Source organism: Anomaloglossus baeobatrachus, chromosome 4 (genome assembly GCF_048569485.1).
Source record: "Anomaloglossus baeobatrachus isolate aAnoBae1 chromosome 4, aAnoBae1.hap1, whole genome shotgun sequence".
NCBI classification, from domain to species: domain Eukaryota; kingdom Metazoa; phylum Chordata; class Amphibia; order Anura; family Aromobatidae; genus Anomaloglossus; species Anomaloglossus baeobatrachus.
The window spans coordinates 231,213,190-231,238,955 of NC_134356.1; the positions used below are offsets into that span (position 1 = coordinate 231,213,190).

Below are 25,766 nucleotides of genomic sequence, written 5' to 3' on the forward strand. Positions count from 1 at the left end.
AAAGGCTACCATCAGTAACACACTACACCACCAGAGACTCAGATCCTGCAGTGCCAGACGTGTTCCCCTGCTTAAGCCAGTACATGTCCAGGTCCATCTGAAGTTTGCTAGAGAGCATTTGGATTATCCACAAGAGTATTGGGAGAATGTCATATGGTCTGATGAAACCAAAGTAGAACTGTTTGGTAGAAACACAACTTGTAGTGTTTGGAGGAGACAGAATGCTGAGTTGCATCCAAGAACACTATACCTACTGTGAAGCTTAGGGGTGGAAATATATCATGCTTTGGGGTTGTTTCTTTGCAAAGGGACCAGGACGACTGATCTGTGTTCATTAAAGAATGAATGGGGCCATGTATTGTGAGATTTTGAGAGCAAACCTCCTTCCATCAGCAAGGGCATTAAAGATGAAACGTGGCTGGGTCGTTCAGCATGATAATGATTCCAAGCACACCGCCAGGGCAACGAAGGACTGGCTTCGTAAGAAGCATATGAAGGTCTTTGAGTGGCCTAGCCAGTTTCCAGATCTCAACCCCACTGTAAACCTTTGCGAGAGTTGAAAGTCCATGTTGCCCAGCGACAGGCCCAAAATATCACTGCTCTAAAGGAGATCTGCATAGAGGAATGGGCCAACATACCACCAACAGTGTGTGCCAAACTTATAAAGACTTACAGAAAACGTTAGATCTCTGTCATTGCCAAGAAAGAATATAGAACAAAATATTGAGATTAACTTGTGTTATTGACCAAATACTCATTTACCACCATAATTTGCAAAACAAATCTTGCCAATCAAACAAAGGGATTTTCTGGATTTGTGTTCTCATTTTGTTTCTCATAGTTGTGGTCCACCTATGATATCAATTACAGGCCTCTCTCTTCTTTTTAAGTGGGAGAACTTGCACAATTGGTGGCTGACTAATACTTTTCTTCCCCACTGTACTTGTATAAATTGCTCTTAGAAATTGACAGCACTCTATTAGGTTTCCTTTAGACAAACCATTAATGAGTGATTATTGGAATGCTTATTCCCCACACTCACCCGAATAAACAAATTGGCAATCACTTGATGAATGAGAAAAGTACTCGTTTCTCGGGGGCAGTGATTTTTATGCTGTCGTAATTATTTTTATGATAACATAAAATATATATTGGCAGCATATAGCCTGTGTAAATAGGTGATGTGCTGCCAAGAACTATGACAATCAAGGCACACAGAACAATTTGTATTAAGGTAGCATGTTCATCAGCTTGTCTAAACAGTAGTATTCTGCGAGCGCTATTATGCTCGATGCTCATAATCAGCAGTTCAACTCATGTACTGAGTATAATGGAAGTCAAAAGGAACTCGAGCATTTTTCCTGAAGATCCTCCAGAAAAATGCTCAAGTTCGCATTGACTTTCATTAACGTTGTACTCGAGTTGAGCCCGTCTGAGCGTCCAACTGCTCGTTACGAGTACCAAGCATGCTGGTGCTCAATCATCACTACTAAACAAACCATTAAACATCTGCCTTCTAATTTGTATATTGCAGATCAGATTGAGCAATCTAAAGGAGCCATTGCACTGCTATGTAACCGAACAACTTGGCTTTTAGTATGTAAAGTTTGATTTATTTTTTAGTCATCACATTTATTTTGGGGATTTGAGACTCCTTTTTTTAGAGGTCAGCCAAATGTTTCTTTGGCTGACAGCTACTACACCTAACTCCTCCATAGGCATGGACATTTGGATTGGTCCTCTGACAGTGACTTATCTCCCAGGGGAACAAAAGAACAGACATTCTGAAATCCAACATATCTCATAATTATACCTTAAATTTGCCTTCAGACGAGAATCAGAACCCCAGTCCTTCCAGCTCCACCACCCCAAATAAACATTTTAAATACTTGTCCGACCCTGATAAATGGATTGAGCAGCTATGATCTAATAGTGTGTTAAGCCGGTTTGCCTGTTCTGACATCACACTCAACAGGAAATAAACTCAGTTCTCAATTTAGTTTTGGGCAGAAAGAAAATATGTAACGCAGAATTAGTAGTAGATGAATAAAGCATTTATCAAGCTAATACCAGTGGAGTTTTTCTTCTTGGAGTTCAAACACTTATCCATATCATTTTTCAGACCTAGTATCATTGAATGTTCTGAACAAGAACTGATTGAGCATATTTCTACATACCACCAGCACCTCCATTCCTTTTACATTACCCCGGGATAAATGGCCGGCAGTGGAGCACTAGTTTCTTGTTTTTTGTTTAGAATGCCTCCGTTGTGTTCAGGGAAGGGAGGCTGCTGCAGAACAGGTATTATCTTTATGTTTTAGGCCTCTTTTTATTTAGCAGCATTCTCGCTGGCATACAGTACATGTTGATGCTGCCCTGCTGGATTGCTCACATTTTTTCAGTTAAGAACCCTCTCTGTATTGCTTCTTCACATTTTGACTTTAGGAGGTATCTGTTTCAGAGAGGAAATGTAGCCTCATTTAAAAGGCTTTTTTCATTGTCTGGAATTCCAGTAAAAATATTGTACTGGCAGCCCATTGCGTTATACAATGAAATATTAATGTAATATAATATACTAACTCAGCTTATCTGTGCTTATGTATAATTTACTCTCTTACTATTTTAGCATATGGCACCAGCTTGGCACAAAATAAAAAAATATAAAATCTAAAAAATATTTTCATGTGATTAGTACCTTACACACAGTAAGGCTATAGTTTTAATCTTTGTTTTAAGTTATAAAGTCCTCATGTATTAGAATTATGTGTTAGGCTCTTAAGGGGGCTTTAGACGCTACGATATCGTTAATGTTTTATCGTCGGGATCACATCGTTAGTGACGCACATCCGGAGTCATTAACAATATCGCAGCGTGTGACACTTTTGTGCGACCTAAAATGATCGCAAAAGTGGCCAAAATCGTTTGCCGCGGAGAGGTCGTCCTAAAACAAAAAATTGTTTACCTCTCATTAGCGATGTTGTTCCTCGTTCCTGCGGTAGCACACATCGCTGTTTGTGACACCTCGGGAGCGTCGAATATCTCCTTACCTGCCTACACCGGCTATGTGGAAGGAAGGAGGTGGGCGGGATGTTACGTCCCGCTCATCTCCGCCCCTCCGCTTATATTGGCCACCTGCCGTGTGACATCGCTGTGACGCCGCATGACCCGCCCCCTTAGGAAGGAGGCGGGTCGCCGGCCAGAGCTACGTCGCAGGGCAGGTAAGTCCGTGTGACGGGGTTAAACGAGGTTGTACGCAACGGGCAGCGATTTGCCCGTGACGCACAACCGACGGGGGCGCGTACGCTCGCTAGCGAGATCGCAGCATGTAAAGCCCGCTTTAGTGTCTCTGTTGTAGATCCAGCAAAAATACAGACTACCTGTTCTATTGTGTCAAGTAAAGTTGCGGAAACAATGACTGAAACTAAACCTTAAGGTGGTCCATCTGCTGGTGGCTGACGTGCCAGGGCCCAGCAGCACATCCTTATCTTCATATTTCGGTTCCTATAAGGCTATATTCACATAGGGCTTTTTTGGTAAGTTTTTTTTTTTTCCCTGAACAAAACCTGATCTTGTGGCAGGAAATCTCATTTGAGTCATCTGTGTTTTTGGTGCATTTTTCATGCGTTTTTTTTAGTGGCGTTTTTGCTGCAGATTTGGTGCGGATTTGCTGCTTTTTTTTCTATAAAATGGGTTGTATCAATGAAAAAACGCAGCAAATCTGCAGCAAAGAATTGACATGGTCATTGTTTAAAAACCTGACCAAAAACGCAGGTATTTGACAAAACAGTCAGGAAATAAACCTGATGTGTTTGTGTGTGTGTGTGCATGAGATTTCAGAAATCTCATAGACTTTGCTGGGACTGTAAAAAACAGCTTTTTATTAGCAAGGATTTGCATAAAACCAAGGCAAATCTGCAGCTAAAAAATGCTGCAAAAACTTATCAAAAAAGCCCTGTGTGAACATAGCCTAACACAGGAATCCTCAACCTATTGGTTGGGAGACCAAGGTGGGCTTTGCACGTTACGACATCGCAAGCCGATGCTGCGATGTCGCATGCGATAGTCCCCACCCCCGTCGCAGGTACGATATCTTGTGATAGCTGGCGTAGCGTAAATTATCGCTACGCCATCTTCACATGCACTCACCTGCCCTGCGACCGACGCTCTGGCCGGCGACCCGCCTCCTTCCTAAGGGGGCAGGTCGTGCGGCGTCATAGCGACGGCAGGCGGCCAATAGCGGAGGAGGGGCGGAGATGAGCAGGATGTAAACATCCCGCACACCTCCTTCCTTCCGCATTGTGGCCGGCGGCAGGTAAGGAGATGTTCCTCGCTCCTGCGACTTCATACACATCGATGTGTGCTGCCGCAGGAACGAGGAACAACATCGTACCTGCCGCTGCACCGGCATTATGGAAATGTCGGAGCCTGCACCGATGATACGATAACGACGCTTTTGCGCTCGTTCATCGTATCATCTAGGATTTACACACTACGACATCGCAAGTGACGCCGGATGTGCGTCACTTTTGATTTGACCCCACCGACATCGCACCTGCGATGTCGTAGTGTGCAAAGCCGCCCCAACAGTCGCTCGTTGGCTCCTGATGTGTGTCTAATGGCTGTCTGCAAGCTGGTACATTAGGATAAAGTCTAGTAAATGGGTATAAAGAGAAGTCTCCAGATGGTGACATTTGTGAGTAGTCAGGAGAGCAGATCTGGATGCGCATCTGCTGGTGGACTGGAATATATTGCCACTTCGACGGGTGCTTCAACCTGGATGCAATAGTGTGGTTAGTTTGCTTAATGTGGGAACCCATAGTTGTATGTATGCCGCCTATAAAGGAGGGGGAACAAGGTTTTTGTGGGGAAGCTGTGGTTATCATTATACCGTCAATGGGGATCTAGGAGTCCCTACTCTATGCAGCCTTAGTGATTTAGCTACTTAGTAGCTCCAACGGGATCCATAGCTCCAACTATCCTCAATAGTCCAAGAAAAAAGGAATAGCCTTCTTCCAGCATAGGTCTTAACTTAGAAGTTAAAGGAGTTGTCCGACATAAACTCAAAAATTTTTGTTAAGCTAATCTGTGCTGTATTGTCATATTAATCACCCCTACATTGTTATTTTTTGTTTTCTAACTTTTGTTCCTCTTGAATTCACCCTTTATTCTCTGCAGCTTCTTGTTTACATTCAGATCCAGCAAACATGACCACTTCCTGTGCAGAACCTCAGTCAGAGCTGTCACCACCCACCCCAGTGTCCAGCCCCACCCCGGTGTCCAGATTCGCCCCCTGCACACACATTCCCTGTCAGTATATTCTGCCCCAGCACCTGACCTATTATCACTACAGCATTGCAAATAACAGCCCCACATCGGGCTCTGCACCGCACATGCACACATATGGCTCTGCACCGCACACATATGGCTCTGTACCGCACACGCACACATATGGCTCTGCACCGCACACGCACACATATGGCTCTGCACCGCACACGCACACATATGGCTATGTACTGCACACGCACACATATGGCTCTGCACCGCACATGCACACATATGGCTATGTACCGCACACGCACACATATGGCTCTGTACCGCACACGCACACATATGGCTCTGCACCGCACACATATGGCTCTGTACCGCACACATATGGCTCTGTACCGCACACATATGGCTCTGCACACGCACACATATGGCTCTGCACACGCACACATATGGCTCTGCACACATATGGCTCTGCACACGCACACATATGGCTCTGCACACGCACACATATGGCTCTGCACACATATGGCTCTGCACACACACACATATGGCTCTGCACACGCCCACATATGGCTCTGCACACGCCCACATATGTCCCTGCACACATATGGCTCTGCACACGCACACATATGGCTCTGCACACGCACACATATGGCTCTGCACACGCACACATATGGCTCTGCACCACCCGCCCCCCATCCCCATCCCCATCGGGAACACATGTAAGGAATACATACTCACCCGTCCTCGGTCCCCGCCGCTCCTGCACGTTCGCGCGCTGTCTGTGCTCTGACGTCACCACTGTGCTGAAGAGAGCTCAGACAGCGGGAGGGACAGTGATGAGAAGCAGCGCTGCGCTGCTTCTCATCAGCACTTTCAAATGTACCGGCATCTGTGATCTGTGATGCCGGTACATTTGAATGTGTGATCCTGAGCAGGGGCCCGGTGCTGGAGCTGACACCACGGCAGCTGCCGCCAGGCCCCGCCCCCAGGTCACAGACACCACAGTAGTGCAGGGGAAGGTTACTGGAGAGTAACAGGGGTGCGGGGGAATGTGTGGGAGGGTGCAGGGAAGGGGGCGGTGACTCCTCGCACTGTACAGCCCAGCAGGGAGGCGACATGCTGTTCCACATTTGCATGTCAACATGGCCCTGCCCATGTTGACATGAAATGACCGGAAGCAGCAAAATCGCGGCAGGAGCGGTCACATGACCGCTCTGAGCCGGGCTGACAGCAGGACAGGTAAGTGGTCACTATCTACTTACCTGCCCCAATGTAGCCCCATAGGGTAATAAAAAAAAAAAGTCAAAGAAGCCGGATAACCCCTTTAAGACTTGGCACTGGTAATTTGAGGGCATATATTTGGGCTGTGGTGTAAATGCTCCACCTCCGGATAGGAGTGCCTTCATCATGTGTACCAATCCAACTGGGAACAAAAAATGGAAGGATTTGAGAATTGATTCACTGATCTAAGTTGATAGGGGGGAAGCTTATACTGTATACATGTGTATACCATGTGTGACTGGGGTACTAAAGCACTCAGCAGTAAGGTCTGAGAATGGCCAAATAGTTTGTGTAAAAGGCCTAGCAGTTAATGTTTCATTTTGGTTGACAGTTGTGCAGTTTTTAGACAACATTCCTCTTTGTTGTTGCAGAATAACCAGATTGTTAAGTGAATGTAACTTTTCTAACTAGACTGTTGGGTTTAAAAGGAACCTGTCAGGTGCAATATGCTCCAAGAACCGCAAGCATTTTTGGGTGCATATTTCTAATCCCTGCCTAACCGTCCCAGCATATAGTAGCAAACATAAAGAGATCTTTAGAAAAACTATTTCTAAAGATCTCTTATGATATGCTAATGAGCGCAGGGACTAGTTGCAAGGGCGTTTGTTCCTGCTCTCATTCCGCCCGCTTAGCATGGTAGCATGCTCACAGGGGCGTTCTAACATGCTATTTAATGCCCATTGCCCGCGTCATTAGCGGTGACACATGTACATGTGTCTGTTGTCACCGCTTCAGAATGCTGGGTTTAGAGTCAGAGCGCACAATCAGACTGCCTGGCACTTCTGGTCATGTGCAGTAGACCTCTCTGAAGCCGGGATGCGTACATCTGGCTTCATAGTGCGCATGACCAGACGTCCGGTGACTTCTGATCATGTGCACTGACCCTAAGCCCGGCGTCTGAGGAGGTGATAATGGACACAGGTACACGCGTCACCGCTGATGATGCTGGGCAATGAGCATTGAGTAGCATGTTTGCACGCCCCTGTGGGCGGATTAGTCACGGGGATATAACTAGTCCCTGCGCTCATTAGCATATCATAAAGGATCTTTAGAAATACTATTTCTAAAGATCTCTTTATCTATGCTAGTGTATACAGGGACCGTTAGGCAGGGATTAGAAATATACACCCAGAACTGCTCGTGGTTCTGGGTGCATATTGCACCTGACAGGTTCACTTTAAGGTGAGGGTTCTGATTTTGTACACGTCATAGAAACACTTTATGTAATTAAGAAATTACTTAACTATAGCCTCCTGGAACTTATCAGACACCTTTTTTTACTAACTTTGCTTTTATGGCCATCTGTCTCTTTGATAAAAAAAAAAAAGACAATGGACATTATTTAGTGTATGGACCTGTTTGAATGGGATATTAGTGGACTATAGGATCCCACCAAAGCCTAACTAACTTTTGATTGACAAACCAAGAGGTGCTATAATGTGAAAGAACTGTAAATTAAAGGGGTCATCTGGCAGATACTAATATTATTTACTCATATTAAACCAGTCTGTACTATATTAAAGAATCAATAACCTGCAGCTGTAGCACCTCTTCTAGTGATTTGTTTAAGCCATGTGCATTTTTATATGCGGTTTTGATGCATTTTATTGGTGCCGTTTTGTCACAAAACTGCATGCCTATCCTTATGCCAGTAAAGTGAATGAGAATCCTGAAGTGTTGTGCACATGTTCCTTATGTTTTCCTTGTAGATTTGGTGCAGAAAATAATCTGCAGCATGTCAATTCTTGTTGCGTTTTTGCCTGCGTTTTTGAGCCCTCCACCCATTGTCTTCATTATGAAAAAAATGGACCAAAATCCCGGCAAAAAATGCAGTGTGTTTTCTTGCCAAAAGATGCAGAAAATGTTTGCACCAAATACTCCGCGTGCACACATACCCTAAAGCCAGCTTTTGTGGTATGGCGAGAGGACCAGGAAGAAGCCACCATCGGGGAACAGATAATTGTTTGAATTGGAGCTTTGGGGAATCGGTAATGGTGAATATCAAACTTTTTCTATTTTATACAGGATGGAGCCCTTTAAAAATATATTTTTATTGGCTGGACAACCCCTTTAACTTTTAATGGTCATACTGCAGCCTTTTTAGCTTTTGCATTTATGCCATAAAATGTTAGTATGTTATTTATAGTAGCCAGACCAATCTGGTATTTAGCAGGCATCCGTTATAGGTTTTCCAAGAATACGTTTCTGACCTATCCTTCTTATTATATTCAGGTTTTGTGTCCCTTTTAGTGTGTTATCTAGCTGAAACAGACATTGCAAGGTATTGTAATGCACTTGTATTAGTCTTTTGCCTGCATGTGTTTATAGGTAATGGCTTCTTAGAATCCATTTTATGTATTAGTAGAATGTGATGTCTGTTATAATGAGTAATTTCATCTCCTTTGATATGACATTTCCGCTTTCCTCCCCAGGAAAAGCATAAAACTTAGTGCAGTATCGGTGGTAAACCTTTAAAGCAGCGCCTTGATTAGAGCATTTGGCTTTTCTATTTTGGGTATGCAGTTTTATGATCTGGGATAATGGAATTGGCAATTATAATGCAACTGTTTAGACTGCAGGGATGGAAGGACGAATACTCAGTAATAATGCATTTATTTAATAAGAGAAATATGTAGTCTACGATAGGATACCATTAAGTAGACACTCTAAATTCAATACCATAAATGTATACATGGTAATCTTAAGGCTATGTGCCACGTTGCGTTCTGTCCATGCAGAAATTTCTGCAGCGATTTGAACAGCACACGTGCACAACAGTCCGTAATGAAAAGCCGATTTCATGCGCTCTGGATGCAGCCCCTCCCATAAACAGAGCGGGGGCTGCATGCAAAGTGCACGAAAGAAGTGACATGTCACTTCTTAAAACACAGCGCTTCGGCAGCAGCCGAATCGCTGCGTTCTAATACGCCACGTGGGCATGGATTAGGCACAATCTTCATAGATTGTGCTGGGGACGCAGGACGCATGCAGTTATGCTGCAGTGCAGAATGCAGCGTAACTGCATGAAAATATGCTACGTGGGCACATAGCCTAAGACTGGCATTTCAGACATTGAACAGACCCACTCAAAAAACTTTTCACAAAGTGTAGAAATGCATTTTTGTATATGGAAGCAATTTGCAGTGTGTTTGATTAATTGACTAAATCTAACCTATATACCACTGTACTATTTATTTTTATTACTGTTCTGTGCAGCAGCTTGTCCATCAAATCTCTGACACTCTAAGCACTTTATTTCTGCCACGCCATTTTATTGCTTGCTCCTGGCTAATCAATCTACTGCACTAGCAAATGGGACATGGCAAGGATGAGGGCAGGAAGAAAGCTACAGTAACATTAAGGCTTCACAGTTAATGTCGCTGCATTCGTTTTTTAAATTAGGTTAAGTTCAAAAGGTGATATTTTTTTTATTTTTTGTTCATTTTTGAACCTGCATATTTTAGCTTCCGTAAAAACCCCACAGCATCTTAGGTCACATAGACACTTTGAGTATTTGGTGAGTTTTTTACCTCAGTATTTGTGGCCAAAACCAGGATTGGATCAATTGGAGGAAAAGTATATTAGATACACTGGCACCATGTCTGTATTTATTACCCACTTCTGGTTTTGACTTATAATTACTGAGGTAAAAAACTCACCAAATATTGAATGAGTGTACGCAGCTGCATGATGAACTTCAATGACATGTAATGGTTACCCTTAGGCCCCGTGCACACGTTGAGTATTTGGTGAGTTTTTTACCTCAGTATTTGTGGCCAAAACCAGGACTGGATCAATTGGAGGAAAAGTATATTAGATACACTGGCACCATGTCTGTATTTATTACCCACTTCTGGTTTTGACTTATAATTACTGAGGTAAAAAACTCACCAAATATTGAATGAGTGTACGCAGCTGCATGATGAACTTCAATGACATGTAATGGTTACCCTTAGGCCCCGTGCACACGTTGAGTATTTGGTGAGTTTTTTACCTCAGTATTTGTGGCCAAAACCAGGACTGGATTAATCGGAGGAAAAGTATAATATAAACACGGGCACCATGTCTGTATTTATTACCCACTCCTGGTTTTGACTTATAATTACTGAGGTAAAAACTCACCAAATACTCAATGTGTGCATAGGGCTGCACGAAGAAATCTAGTGACATGTAGTGGTTACTCCTAGGACCCTTGCCCACATTCAGTATTTGAGTTTTTTTACCTCACTTTTTGTAAGCCAAACCCAGGAGTGAATAATAAATGCAGAAAAGGTGCCTATGTTTCTATTATACTTTTCCTCTGATTGTTCCACTCCTGGTTTTGGCTGACAAATACTGAAGTAAAAACTCACCAAATTTTGAACATTTGTATGCATGATGAACTCCAGTGAAATGTAATGGGTTACGCTTAAGACCACATGCACACATTGAGTGTTTGGTGTTGGTTGTTTGCCTCAATATTTGTAAGCCAAAACCAGGAGTGGAACAATCAGAGGAAAAGTATAAGGCCGGAGTCACACTTGCGAGTGACTCGATTCGCATCGCATCACCCGGCATGGCTGCACACTCTCTGGACAGGAGTGTCTCCAATTCATAAAAATACATGCAGCTGACCCACTCCAGTCAGGAGAGTGTGCGGCCGCGGCGAATGATGCCGATGCGAGTCACTTGCAAGTGTGACTCCGGCCTAATAGAAACAGGTCACCACTCCTGCATTTATTACCCACTCCTGGTTTTGTCTTCCAAGTACTGAGGTAAAAAACTCACCAAATACTCAACATGTGTAGGTTGCCTTACAGTTCCAGCAAAGTAGATGGGATTCATAGAAATTTCATGCCCACGGTGAGGTTTTTTTTTTTACTTTGCATTGTTTTATTGTTTGCGGTAGCGCGGAGATTTATGTGTGAATTCTCCCCATATAATTGCATTAAATGTGGAAAATCTGCATATAAAAACACATATAATCCACACATGACTGTAAAGTATTATAAGACCTATGACACACGGCGAGAAAAACGGTGCCAGAGGAATGCGATAAAAAAATCGCGTTCTCCTTGGACCAATATTACTCTATGGGGTAGCTCCCATGAGCGATTATTTTCTCAGCCCTAATCGGAATGAAAAAACAGTTGCAGCATGCTGCGAGTGGAATGCGATCCTGTTCCACTCGCACCCATGCAAGTCTATGGGGCATAAGATACATTGCACTGCTCTCGCGGGCAGTGCGATTCTCGCATCAGCCAGGAACGGAGGAGAGAGGAAGATAAATCCCTCCCTCCCCTCCGCAGCGCCGGCCCTCCCCTACGCAACTGTGCTCTGATCACACGATCGGACCATGTTCCATGATACTCTGCTCCCGCTGTGCTGCGAGCGAGTGCCGAGTGTTATGTGAGCACTCGCACAAATCCCTGTGTGGCCTCTGCCTAAAAGCAATACTAGCAACAAGTATCAAAAACAAAATCACTTTATATAAGGCCTCCTTCACACGTTCGTGTCTCCGGTACGTGTTTGGTCCGTTTCCTCACGTACCGGAGACACGGGCACCCATTAAAATCAATGGGTCTGCGCTCACGTGCGTGTTCTGCCATGGACTGTGTGTCCGTGTGGAGCATACGTGTGCCCGTGTGCTCCACACGTAGACATGTCCGTTTTTCTCCGGCATCACGGGTGTCACACGGAACGCAAACGTACCACACGGATGTGTTCAGTGTGACATGCTCCGGAAAAAGCACACGTGTCTGAGAAAAAAATAAAAAAAACTTTACTCACCTTCTCCAGCCCTGCTGTCTCTGCCGTTGCTGTCACTTGCTTCCGTCCACCGCTCATTACGCTCATTGCATATTCACTTCACTGCGGCCGGAAGCAGCAGCAGCGGGGAGTCAGAAGATCAGCACCACGGACAGCAACGCCAGGGACAGGTGAGCAGAAAGTTCCCGTTCTCCATGTGTTATCTCTTTTTGTTTAGTATGGGCGTCTATGGGTTATAGATGCCTGTGATGGATGCTATACAATGGTAACCATCTATTAATTGCCTACATCAATTACTTTAATATCTTTTTCTAACATTCATATACTTAATGTCTCTAGAAACTGGATGATGGCTATAAGCACAATGCGCACGTGCAGTAGTCTTCCAGGGAATCTGTGAGAAGGATATCACCCCGCAAACTATTTATGCATGTATGTTGTGCATGTAGCTCTTTCAAAGACCAGTCCGTTCCACATAAATCAGCGTTTTAATTGATATGCAAATAAGGCTGAAGAGCTGAAGCTTCTGTCACTCCAGCTCTATCCCCCCCCCCCAGTGCTGCCTCCTCCTGTGTGATTGTCAGCCACTATTCTGTGTTATTTTAGGGATAGGATCCGTCCATTAACACTAGAAGTCCCAGGAATTTCGAGCTCCATAGGGTTTCAATGGTAGAAATGTGAAATGACCCCTCTCTGGGACTTCTAGTGTTAAACAGGAGGAGGAGACGGCATTGGGTGGGCAATGGAGTTGGCATGACGTAGAAGGGATGTAGAAAGTTGGGAACCTTTTGGAAGGGGGTCCTCTCTTTAGTGGAGAGAGTGTATGGTGTGTGATTGTTGACAGACCTAGGTTTGCATGTTTTGGGCCACCTTGAAGATGGAAGCGACCCAGATGCTCCTATGTCCTGATTTTATCAGGCTTGAAAACTCCTGGCATTCCACTGGTTAGATGCTCAGCCTCCCGGTATAGACAAATTGAGATTCAGGATAAATAATATATATGTTTATACGAAACAGAAGTCTTTAAGCAAGTTTGAGAAAGTGTGGGGTCCTTGGATGGTCACTCCAGGGTTACTATCGAACCTATTACTTAGGCCTCCTTCACACGTACGTGTCTCCGGTACGTGTTTGGTCCGTTTCCTCAGGTACCGGAGACACAGGCACACGTAGACCCATTAAAATCAATGGGTCTGCGCTCACGTGCGTATTCTGCCATGGACAGTGTGTACGTGTGGAGCACACGTGTGCCCGTGTGCTCCACACATAGACATGTCTGTTTTTCTCCGACATCACGGGTGTCACACGGAATGCAAACGGGTCACACGGAACGTAAACGGACCACATGGATGTGTTCCGTGTGACACGCACCGGAGCAAACACATGTATCTGCGTGAAAAAAAAAAACTTTACTCACCTTCTCCAGCCCTGCTGTCTCTGCCGCTGCTGTCACTTGCTTCTGACCGCCGCTCATTATGCTTATTGCATATTCACTTCACTGTGTGGAAGCAGCAGCAGCGGGGAGTCGGCAAGACCAGAGACCGAAAATCAGCACCACGGACAGCGAAGCCAGGGACAGTTGATTAGAAAGTTCCCGTTCTCCATGTGTTATCACGAATAACACACGGAGAACACACGTGTGCCATAAACGCTGCACACTGAGGGCAAAACGCACCTTTGATACGTCCGTGAAAAATGTGCGGGATTTTCACGGACGTGTGAAAGATGCCTTAGAGACAGACTAGCTATAAATACTTACAGAGAGGAGGGAACCAGCACTGCCTATGAATAGCATGCAACAAATAAAAAGTGTAAAATTCACAAATTCATACCTATTGCAACATGGGAGCGGATCTGAGATGTCACAGGTATATGTGTTGCTTTTATATAGTTCTGCTTATTAAAATGTTTAGGATGCCGTATGGCACAATGGTTAATTATATTCTAGAGTAGGACCCCCCCCCCCCCCTATTGAGATTTGCCGTGACGTGGCAGGGGTGGCTCAAATTATTCATCAATTGTTTCCTAAAAATCTCATTGTGCATTATAGTACAGTAGGAATGAATTTGTGAATTTTACACTTTTGATTTGTGCATGTCAGTGCTGGCTCCCCCCTCTCTATAATGATAGCTATAAATACTGTCTTCTGCTTGATGCCGAATGTGTCAATAATGATACTCTCCGGATGGTTGCAAGATATGGAGGAATGTATTTCTGAATTGTTGCTTTTTGTAAGAGTGGGAATAGGTTTTATGTATTCATGGTGACTAGAAAAAAGTGCTGTATATCTTAAACTCAGAATTTAGTCTTGCTTCTGTAAGGATATACTTTACATTGGAAAATGTTTATTTTTCAATAAAACTGATCTGATTTAAAATGCTATAGAAATACTTCACCGCTGTATATTTGAAATGTAGGATATTTTTTGTCCTAATGCGGTAATGAAATGGTTTGTCTCAATTACGGCTAATCTCTAGCCAATGCATAACGTGGTGAAATTTCTTTCACGCCCTTTAATTGGTCTGATATTAGTATATCATTACTGTATCTGGGGATCATATAGCATTGACATCACAGTAGGATGTACAATTATATGACAGAAGAATCATTCAGACATCCTTTGGTAATTATAGCAAAGTCCTTGTATCGCCTGAGACCAAAGCTCCACATTATACTAAGAAATGAAATTTCTGGTTCATATAAAGGTGTGAGCTCCAAGCTGTTCTATGAAATCTTACGGTGGGGGAGGGGGTAAGTAAAACGCAGGGCCTGTGAATGGCAAGATTATATATAAAGGATATCCACCCAGAGGTCATTCTCTATTCTGCACCTGAGGGTGCTATCATTTCTAGCACACAGTTCCCCAAATGACGGGTCACCACAGTTGTGAAGAACATCACGATGATCAACAATGGCAGGTCTGACTTATCTGAGCAGAAAGCTTCCTCAAAAGCATGATATGTGATATGAGATACAACCAAAGCACAGAATAAAATCCATTGTGCTTTCTAACTGGGCAATAATTTTGATCTTCATCTATTTCTCCAGACATCAGCATGTATCCAGGGTTATGACAGTTTAAAATACTTCCATTTCTTAATTAAAATCAGCTTGTATCTGTATGGATAAAATATATACTTATCGATATGAAAGCTATTGCCTAGTCCGTACTTTTAATTTGTGTCCATCTCACTGCCCAAATATAAAATGTTAATGTATTTTAATAGAATAAAAAACAAACAGGCTGTTGTGGCCACATTGAGTTTTTAGTGAGTTTTTAACACTGCGTATATTCGCTGTGTCAACGATGCATCTTACTGTTACAGGCAATTTAAGGCCCTGTGCGCATGCTGCAGTTTTTGCCGCAGTTTTGCTTCATGAATTGCTGCAGAAAATGTTCATAACCTTTCTGCAGTCCTTCCCCAGAAAAACCTATGGTAAAAAAAAAATGGTGTGCGCACACTGCGTTTTTTTTCCCCTACAGGTTTTGCTGCAGAATTTCTGCAGCAAAAAGAATGTGCATGTCACTTCTTTTCCGCAGGTACCTATGGTTTTCGCCATAGATAATGGTAAAAACCGCAAGGAACAACCTGCGGAAAAAACGCAGCAAAACCGCGGCAAATTGCGGTAAAACTGCATGTGGTTTTCGGGTCCGGTTTGCTGCGTTTTTTTACCACAGGTGCGGTCATCTTTCAGAGGGTGCGGAATTTTCTTAAGAAAATTCCATTTTGTAGTGCGCACAGGGCCTAAATGGGATTTCTAGAAATCTGCCCACTGTGCTTCTTTTTTACTTAAGCGGGCTTTACACGCTACGATATCGCTAGCAATTGCTAGCGATATCGTACGCAAAAGCACCCGCCCCCGTCGTGCATGCGATTTCGTGTGATCGCTGCCACAGCGAAAATTATCGCTACGGCAGCGTCACACGCACTTACCTGGTCAGCTGCGTCGCTGTGACTGCCGAACAATCCCTCCCTCAAGGGGGAGGGACCTTCGGCATCACAGCGACGTCACCGCGACGGCAGTAATCGGCCGGCCAATCAAAGCGGAGGGGCGGAGATGAGTGGGACGTAACATCCCGCTCACCTCCTTCCTTCCGCATTGCAGCCGGCCGCAGGTAAGGAGACGTTCCTCGCTCCTGCGGTGTCATACACAGCGATGTGTGCTGCCGCAGAAGCGACGAACAACATTGATAATCAACCATTACCGATTTTTGGTTTTGGAACAACCTCTTCATGGTGAACGATTTTCACCAATTTTGAGGTCGCTGGTAAGTCTCACACGCTGCGATATCATTAATGACGCCGGATGTGCGTCACTAACAACGTGACCCCGACGATAAAACATTAACGATATTGTGGCGTGTAAAGCCCCCTTTAGAGTAAACTGACCTGCATTGCGTGTTTCAAATCCGCATCATGGCAATTTCTCTTGTGGGGCGCTGAATTTTATGTGCAGATTTTTCCTGTAGAATGGCTTAAAGAGAACCTGTCACCAGGATTTTCCCTTATAAGCTGCGGCCACCACCAGTGAGCTCTTATATACAGCATTCCAGGCTGCTATATGTAACATATAATAAAAGACCTTTATTATACTCACCTTAATTAAGACAACTAATTTTCTGATAATGGTTTCCATACATATCGGAAAAAAATTACTAAAACTGTTTTCACAGGCTCATCTTCTGTATATGTTGTGTATAGATTCTGTTTTTTAATTATGTTTTTGTTTTTTTTTTCTCCTCTCCCCAGTTATGCATAGAAATCCCTTTGGGATGGACATTTGCTGTCGGAAGGGTTCACGTAGTCCGCTCGAGCAACTCTACAATCCAACGCAGGTTGGTAATTAAATGCCCATCCTTTGATATGCCAGCCATACAGCTAATAAAATCATGTTGCCTTTTATTACATTTGGAGGACAGTCCAATGTTTGTGGTGGTCTCTTACTGTGCCTCCTGAAGGATACAAAACACTAGATTGCTATAAAAGAGATGTCCACTACTTGGACAACTCCTACTCACTCCCCTTCTTCGCCCCCGTAAAAATATATAAGCCTATACTCTCCTCTGGTGAGGCTGCAGTTCCAGTGATGTCTGAAACCGCGTTCCTGGGACCCACGTGACATTGTTATGATACGTAAGCCCTGCGACCAATCCACACCCAGCCTCTGACTGTCTGCCTTCAGACATTTGAGCAGGATGTGAGTGCTGCGCTGACTTCTTGCTCAAATGTTTGAAGATGTGGGGAAAGGAAGTTGGAAGTGATTTTTTGTGAGGCCCACATATCATAATAATGTCATGTGGGCCCCGGAAACGCAGCTTCAGACATCTCTGGATCTGCGGTGGCACCGGAGGCGAGTATAGGCTTAGTTATCATTACCGGTGCGCGCAAGGGAACTGAGAAGGGGTTAACCAAGTGGTGGACAACCCCTTCAACTTGTCCTTCAGCCTCTGCTTTTCCAAAGAGACTTGCAGTGACTCATTCCCATCTTTATTAAAATGAATAAGGAAGCCCAGCCTAGCAATCATGCATGTTTATGGTGGCATCAGAGACTGATATTTCATGTGGATGGACAGTTCTTTGAAGGGAGATTTCACTGTGAGCACTAAGGACAGGGACTGTATGAATTACTTGGTTCTCTGTGCAATGTTCCTTAATATGTATCCACTGTATCAATAATACTTAATTGAAGCATTATGCAGTAACCAACAGTATTACTTTTATGGTTACAGGTGAACTATAACATCAATTTATGTGTTCCTCTAAGTAGTAATATAACCATTCATGAGTCACTAATGATCCACAATGCATTATATTTGTTTTATTGTAACCTTCTGTTGCCCTTTTGGCTTGGAAAACATTTATTCTGGCAGCGAGAGAATGAAATGTCTCACACTAGTAAAATCGTTTATATATCTACACTCGCAGCTATAGAACATAAAGATGCACCCGTTTCTACTCAAAAAGGCATTTTGTTTTATGACCAAGGTCCAGCTAAATAATAATTTCACCAGACACCTCTCGTAATCGAATTCTCCAGCCTTTATGATACTGCAATCCTCCCGAAGTGATGACATTGAATTGTCATGATTCAGTCAGTGACTTTGTCCAAGGTTATATGGTGCTTATATCATACACCTGCTATCTTAGGATTTCAGTCAATGACAAATCTGAAAGTAAAATATTTTCATAAAAGGAACCTGTCACATCAACTAGCACTATTAAACTGCAGATATTGGGTTAATCATTTTAGGAACGTGCCCGGTCGTCGTAGTGAAAGCATGGCACCCGGGACAAAATTAACTCTATTCCTAATAGTTGTGAACCTGTGATCTGACCACTCTTGCCAGCTTGCACCATTGACTAGCAGTTGACTCTCTGGCCCCAGCTCAGGGGCACCTGTGTAAGTAATATAAAGAAATTTGTGGATACAGCTCACCCTATCCAATATGTTTATTGTTCAGTCCGGTTCGTGGCCAATGCACTCCACTGGGTATAGATAAGGATCGTGAGCTATTAAAGAGCTGTGTTGAAAGTGATGAAAAAAGGTTTTTCAATCCAACAAAGCAAATTAAAAACAAAAAAATCAGATATTTTTCTATGTCCAAGCTACAATTTTAATGAAATCACAATAAAAAGGTTTCTGTTTCTAACTTTGCTGGTATGAAAAACCTTTTATGTCGCCCCTGTGTAAATCCAGATCCCTTTCCAGGTGTTAAAAGCTGAAGGCCAGGGATGGAGTAGCTTGCTCTAAAGGCCCAGTCACGCACAACGACTTACCAGCGATCCTGAAAACGATGTGACCTGATAAGGATCGCAGGTAAGTCGCTGGGAGGTCGCAGGTGAGATGTCACACAGTCAGATCTTACCAGCGATGCAGGAACAATACAGGTCGCAGTAGCGACCTGTATAACGATCTCAGTAGTCACTGTGACCCTGTCACACAGTGTCAAACACAGCGATGTGTCCTGCTCAGCAGGACATCACCTTTGAAGAAAATGGCCTGGACCATTCTTCAACGACTAGAGATCTCACAGCAGGGGCCTTATCGCTGGTAGATGTCACACATAACGAGATCGCTAACGGGATCGCTACTGCGTCACCAAACGGTGACTCAGCTGCGATCTAGCTAGCGATCTCGTTATGTGTGACAGTACCTTAAGCCTATCTATGGTGACCATTTCTGGAACTATTGGGCTACTACTGACAGGGCCGCGTGATAATCATGTACATATGTAAAAAAATGCTTCAAGGAAAAATATGGTTCCATGTATAGGGTACAAAAACTCACCGTAGACTCGTATTACTGAGCCATGGACTCACTAAGTGCTTCCACACAGTCTCTGCACGTGATTTTGTCATGTCTAAGGGTACCTTCACACTTTAGCAATGCAGCAGCGATCCGACCAGCGATCTGACCTGGTCAGGATCGCTGCTGCATCGCTACATGGTTGCTGGTGAGCTGTCAAACAGGCAGATCTCACCAGCGACCAGTGACCAGCCCCCAGCCAGCAGCGATGTGCAAGCGACGCTGCGCTTGCACGGAGACGGCGTCTGGAAGCTGCGGACACTGGTAACTAAGGAAAACTTCGGGTATGGTTACTGCTTAGCGCTGGCTCCTTGCTCTCCTAGCTACAGTACACATCGGGTTAATTAACCCGATGTGTACAGCAGCTACATGTGCAGAGAGCCGGAGCCGGCAGCACAGGCAGCGTGAGAGCTGCGGAGGCTGGTAACTAAGGTAAATATCGGGTAACCACCTTGGTTACCTGATGTTTATCTTGGCTACAGCTTACCGCAGCTGCCAGATGCCAGCTCCTGCTCCCTGCTCGCTTCATTTCGTCACTCTCTCGCTGTCACACACAGCGATCTGTGTGTCACAGTGGGAGAGCGCCTTTGAAGAAAACGAACCAGAGCTGTGTGTAACGAGCAGCGATCTCGCAGCAGGGGCCAGATCGCTGCTCAGTGTCACACAGCGAGATCGCTAATGAGGTCACTGCTGCGTCACAAAAAGCGTGACTCAGCAGCGATCTCGGCAGCGAGCTCTCTGTGTGTGAAGCACCCCTAAGATATCTAAAAGTAGCTCCTGAAGTAATGATATTTGCTTTTGGATCTTCCATATAATCCTATCTGATCAACTGGAGTCTAGATCAAACACTAAAGCTGGGGTTTACACACTGCAACATCTCAAACGACATCGCTGTAACGTCACCGTTTTGGTGACGCAATAGCGATGTTGTTTGCGATGTTGCAGTGTGTGGAACCTATCAGCGACCCGGCCCCTGCTGTGAAGTTGTAATCGTTACAAATCGTTCAGGACCATTCCTAGGTCCTTTGTTTCCCGCTGTGCAGCATGAAGTTTCAGTGTGTGAAGACTTTGCAGCGACTTTGTTAGCAACTTCCCTTTCAAAAGGCTGCTTATCAACGTCCCCAACAACCAGCTAGGTCGCTCTGCAGGTCCGGATCACTGTTGAGTTGTTGGCCAGGTTTGCCTGTTTGAACGCTCACCAGAGACTTAGCAGAGACTTAGGGAGGTCGCTATTGCGTCACCAAACCGGTGACGTTACAGCGATGTCCTTTGCGATGTTGCAGTGTGTAAACCCAGCTTAACAGGCTAGGTAATGTATTAACAATTGATGGTTTTTTTGCTCATTCACCACCCAAAAAATAACACAAGTGAAGACCTACAGCAAGAAAAATCCAGAATTACTATTTATTTTGTAGAGTCCAACGCCCAAAAAGTGTAATAAATAGGGATGATCGAATACCTTAAATATTAGACTTCGCGAATATTTTCTGAATAGGTCGCCGCTAATCGACTATTCGTGAATATTCATTGCGCAATGTAAGTCTATGGGAAACCCGAATAACAACTATTCGGAACTATTTGGGCTTCCAATAGACTTACATTGCGCATCGAATATTCACATAGCGGCGAGCTAGTCGTCGGATATTTGCGAAGCCGAATATTTGAGGTATTCGATCATCCCTGGTAATAAAAAGTGAGATCTTAGTTACTTCAAGTATATTTGATCAAATCTTCATGACTTACATGGTGTGGATGGGGCTTATAGCAAGTCCGCTCCATTCCGTGGACAGAATAAGTACCTGATTGCGCTGTTTCGGTCTGTATTGACGACCTTAATGAAATGCATGTAGATTTCATTGAATGAATTGTATATTTTAGCCTCCTGACACAAATTCAATCCTGGACAGAATTAATGCATGACAAGCTTGTTAATTGTTTAAATTAGGTTTTCTGTAATTTCAACGATGAAATGAAACCAAAAGTTTGAGCTGACATTACAAACATATTTTTGTGTTAATTCTGTAATCTCCTTTCCAAATCAATTTATACATGAATGAAATAAACAAATGCAAATATTGAATGATTTAAGCAAACACCTTTTTTTAGTAATATTCTCTATGCCATTACTATACCATTTTACTATAAGTCTTTCTAAACCATACATTTATTTCATACCTTCTATAATCTGTTTAAAAACAACTTGCAATAAATTAAATTCTTAGGGTCGGTTCACACTGCATATTTTTCCACTTCAGGAATCATTTCTGGCAATTTCTCTGTGTTTTGTAAGCCTAAAGTGTTTTGTTTTTGTTTTTTAATGTTTTGATTGTTTTTTTAAGTGCTTTGTCTAAGTTTTTTCAAAAGCATTTTTTAGTAAATATTTTTCAGCGTTTTTGACCCTTTCTTTCCTATTTTACCATTGTTTTGGATGGGGGGGTTATAAAAAGAAATAAAAATTAATTGATCAACTAAAAGAAAATCATTTTTAAGGTGAGAACCTTTATAAATGGCTCAATGATGCCATGAGTCAATTTAGCTATTTCAATTATATCTATTGTATAGTATCAAGTGTTTTCCTAGCGGAAATCACCTGCAAAATGGACATCATTTCTAAATGTTTGGTGTCTTTGCAAGTCCGATGTATTTAATAGACGCTTAAAAGCCTGACCATATGAACTGCAAATTGTTTTTTCATTGAGAAAGGATGATTATTTTTATTTATTTTTTTTTGTGTCCGGTTATTGAGTGCCTTTTCCGGCCTTTTTTTTTTTTTTTTTTTTTTTAACTAAGCCACTCAAAAAACACTAGAAAAAATTGCAACGTGAACATACCCTTATACTCTCCTTTCCATTCCAAGCTGAAAAAAATGTATTGCCCAAACAAGTCTTGGTATAGTTGTCTACTAATACCGGACCACTGATGAGTGATGTACAGACAGGGTATAATGCCGCACCACCGTGATGAAAGACAATCCAGGATATAATGATTGTGACTTATTTCTACGCGTTTTGGAGGACTCCCTCTCCTTCTTCAGGAAAAATCCCATGTCCGGGCATCTATCTAATGTACTGTGTGTGCTTGGGGGCCTCCAAAATTATCTATAATGGTAGATTTATCAGTATAAATTTCACCAGACGTGGCATAATTAATCTAAGTCTGTCCTTTATGACTAGCTTAAAATTATGCTTTTTGTACATTCGAAGTTTGCTCTGTGTAATATTAATTAGTATTGATATGCCCAATGGCAAGAAAAGACAAATGTGGCAGGTTAAGCTTCAGTGCCTACCTATTGTCCTCAAGGGAGGTAGCCAGCCCCCAGAAGTCAATTTAGAGACATATTCCCAGTGGCATAGCAAAGGGGGGGGCGGATGGGGCGGTCCGCTCCGGGCAGCATGTGTCGGGGGGCGGCATTTTTTACCCCCAAAATGCCCCATCTTCACCGCACACACGCAGGCACCACAGCCCCCATCATTACCGCACACTCCCAGGCACTACTGCCCCCATCATCACCGCACACACTGGCACTACCTCAGTGACGTCCCCGCTGACAGCGCGATTCACTTCAGTTTCTGCGTGGAGCTCACAGGAGTGGCGGTGTTCTACTGCCGCTCCTGTCCGCTTCCGATGTAGCAGAGCTGAAAGCGTCGTGGGACCTCGTGTGGATTACGCCAGACCTGGAGGGGTATTTGCGGGTTAATAAAGTGGGGAAAGAGGGTGGGTTTTTTTGTCTTTTATTTCAAATAAAGGATTTTTCGTTGTTTGTGTTTATTTGCTTTCACTACAGATTACTCATGGGGGTTGTCTAATAGACACCTGCCATGATCCACCTAGGACTTAGTGGCAGCTCTGAGCTGCCATTAACTCCTTATTACCCTGATTGCAACCGCACCAGGGCAATTCGGGATGAGCCGGGTAGAGTCCCGGGACTGTCGCATCTAATGGATGTGGCAATTCCGGGCGGCTGCTGGCTCATATTTTTTAGGCTGGGGGGCTCCCCATAACGTGGGGCTCCCCATCCTGAGAATACCAGCCTTCAGCCGTGTGGCTTTATCTTGGCTGGTATCAAAATTGGGGGGGACCGCACGCCGTTTTTTTTTTACGATCTAGACCTGCCCATCGGCGGCGTGTCTGACTGCAACCAATCATAGGTGCCAGTGGGCGGGGGAAGCAGGGAATACGAGATGAAATAATGAGCGGCTGGCATTTTCAAAACCGGAAAAGCCGCCGGAGCTTTGTGACACCTTGCAGCGCCACGCCGATGATCGGTGAGTATGAGAGAGGGGGTGAGAGAGAGAGACCCACCGACAGATAGAAAGACCGGCCGACAGAGAAAGAGAGAGACCGACAGACAGAGAGAGATAGAGAGACCGACCGATTGCAAAAATGCTGCAAAACAACGATCCATTTGTTTGGGTTTTTTTTACAGTTTTACCGGCGGCAGGCTATTGGTAACGATCAGCTGATCACCCTGTGGCCGGGCGATCAGCTAATCGCTCTCAAAAGCCGGCCGATTTAGCTGATCGCTCTCAAAAGCTAGCCGCCTGGCGATCAGCTGATTGTTTCCAAAAGCCGGCCGATCAGCTGATCGCTCTCAAAAGCTGGGTGATCAGCTGATAGCACTGGGTGATCCACTGATCGTTCGACCGCATGCGCAGTGAAAAAAAAGGGATTTCGCCGCTCAGAAAACGCTACATGCTGCGTTCCTGCTACCCGACGGTCAGTCGTTCTATGACTGATCCGTCAGGCGGCGAATGCAACGCAGACACATTAGTCGCAATCCATAGTCCATACAAGTCTATGGGAAACAGCGCAAGCCGTTAACGCACTGACTAACACAAGTGTGAAAGTACCCTTATCGACGGCCAACGTAGCGGGGCGGCAAATTTGACAACCGCCCCGGGCGGCAAAAAGAGTTGCTACGCCACTGCATATTCCCCTCTCCTCCTTGAACACCGGTACAGGGTTGGTGGAAAGGTTGGGGGAATAGCTCTCAAACAACACATACACTTCACCAGTGTGATTGTAATTGTAATTGTTCCTTTGCATGAATACCTGAGTAGATTTGGAGCGGTGTTTTGGATAATTGTCTTGCTGAAATATCCATCCCCTGCATAACTTCAACTTCGTCACTGATTCTTGCACATTGTCAAGAATCTGCTGATACTGAGTTGAATCCATGTGACCCTTAACTTTAACAAGATTCCCGGTGCCGGCATTGGCCACACAGCCCCAAAGCATGATGGAACCTCCACCAAATTTTACTGTGGGTAGCAAGTGCTTTTCTTGGAATGCCGTGTTTTTTTGCCTCCATGTATAACGCCTTTTTGTATGACCAAACAACTCAATCTTTGTTTCATCAATCCACAGGACCTTCTTCCAAAATGTAACTGGCTTGTCCAAATGTGCTTTTGCATACCTCAGGCGACTCTGTTTGTGGTGTGCTTGCAGAAATGGCTTCTTTCGCATCACTCTCCCATACAGCTTCTCCTTGTGCAAAGTGCGCTGTATTGTTGACCAATGCATATTGACACCATCTGCAGCAAGATGATGCTGCAGGTCTTTGGAGGTGGTCTGTGGATTGTCCTTGACTGTTCTCACCATTCTTCTTCTCTGCCTTTCTGATATTTTTCTTGGCCTGCCACTTCTGGGCTTAACAAGAACTGTACCTGTGTTCTTCCATTTCCTTACTATGTTCCTCACAGTGGAAACTGACAGTTTAAATCTCTGAGACAACTTTTTGTATCCTTCCCCTGAACAACTATGTTGAATAATCTTTGTTTTCAGATCATTTGAGAGTTGTTTTGAGGAGCCCATGATGCCACTCTTCATAGGAGATTTAAATAGGAGAACAACTTGCAAGTGGCCACCTTAAATACCTTTTCTCATGATTGGATACACCTGCCTATGAAGTTCAAAGCTCAATGAGGTTACAAAACCAATTTAGTTTAGTTTAGCTTCAGTAAGTCAGTAAAAAGTGGTTAGGAGTGTTCAAATCAAAAAATTGATAAGGGTGCCCATACTTATGCACCTGTCAAATTTTGTTTAAATGCAGATTGCACATTTTCTGTTAGTACAATAAACCTCATTTCAATCCAGAAATATTACTGAGTCCATCATTTATTAGATATGTGAAACTGAAATAGCTGTTACAAAAACCCAAA

At 43.9% G+C, this 25,766-nt stretch overlaps 1 protein-coding gene across 2 annotated transcripts in view; it reads left to right on the plus strand.

Moving 5' to 3' along the window:
• CHST11 (carbohydrate sulfotransferase 11) overlaps positions 1-25,766 on the plus strand; it is a 281,471-nt gene that overhangs the window by 119,376 nt on the left and 136,329 nt on the right. For both annotated transcript variants that reach the window (XM_075344733.1, XM_075344734.1), the window contains exon 2: positions 17,049-17,134. In XM_075344733.1, coding sequence (XP_075200848.1) covers positions 17,049-17,134 — 86 coding nt within the window. The remainder of the gene's footprint in view (positions 1-17,048; positions 17,135-25,766) is intronic.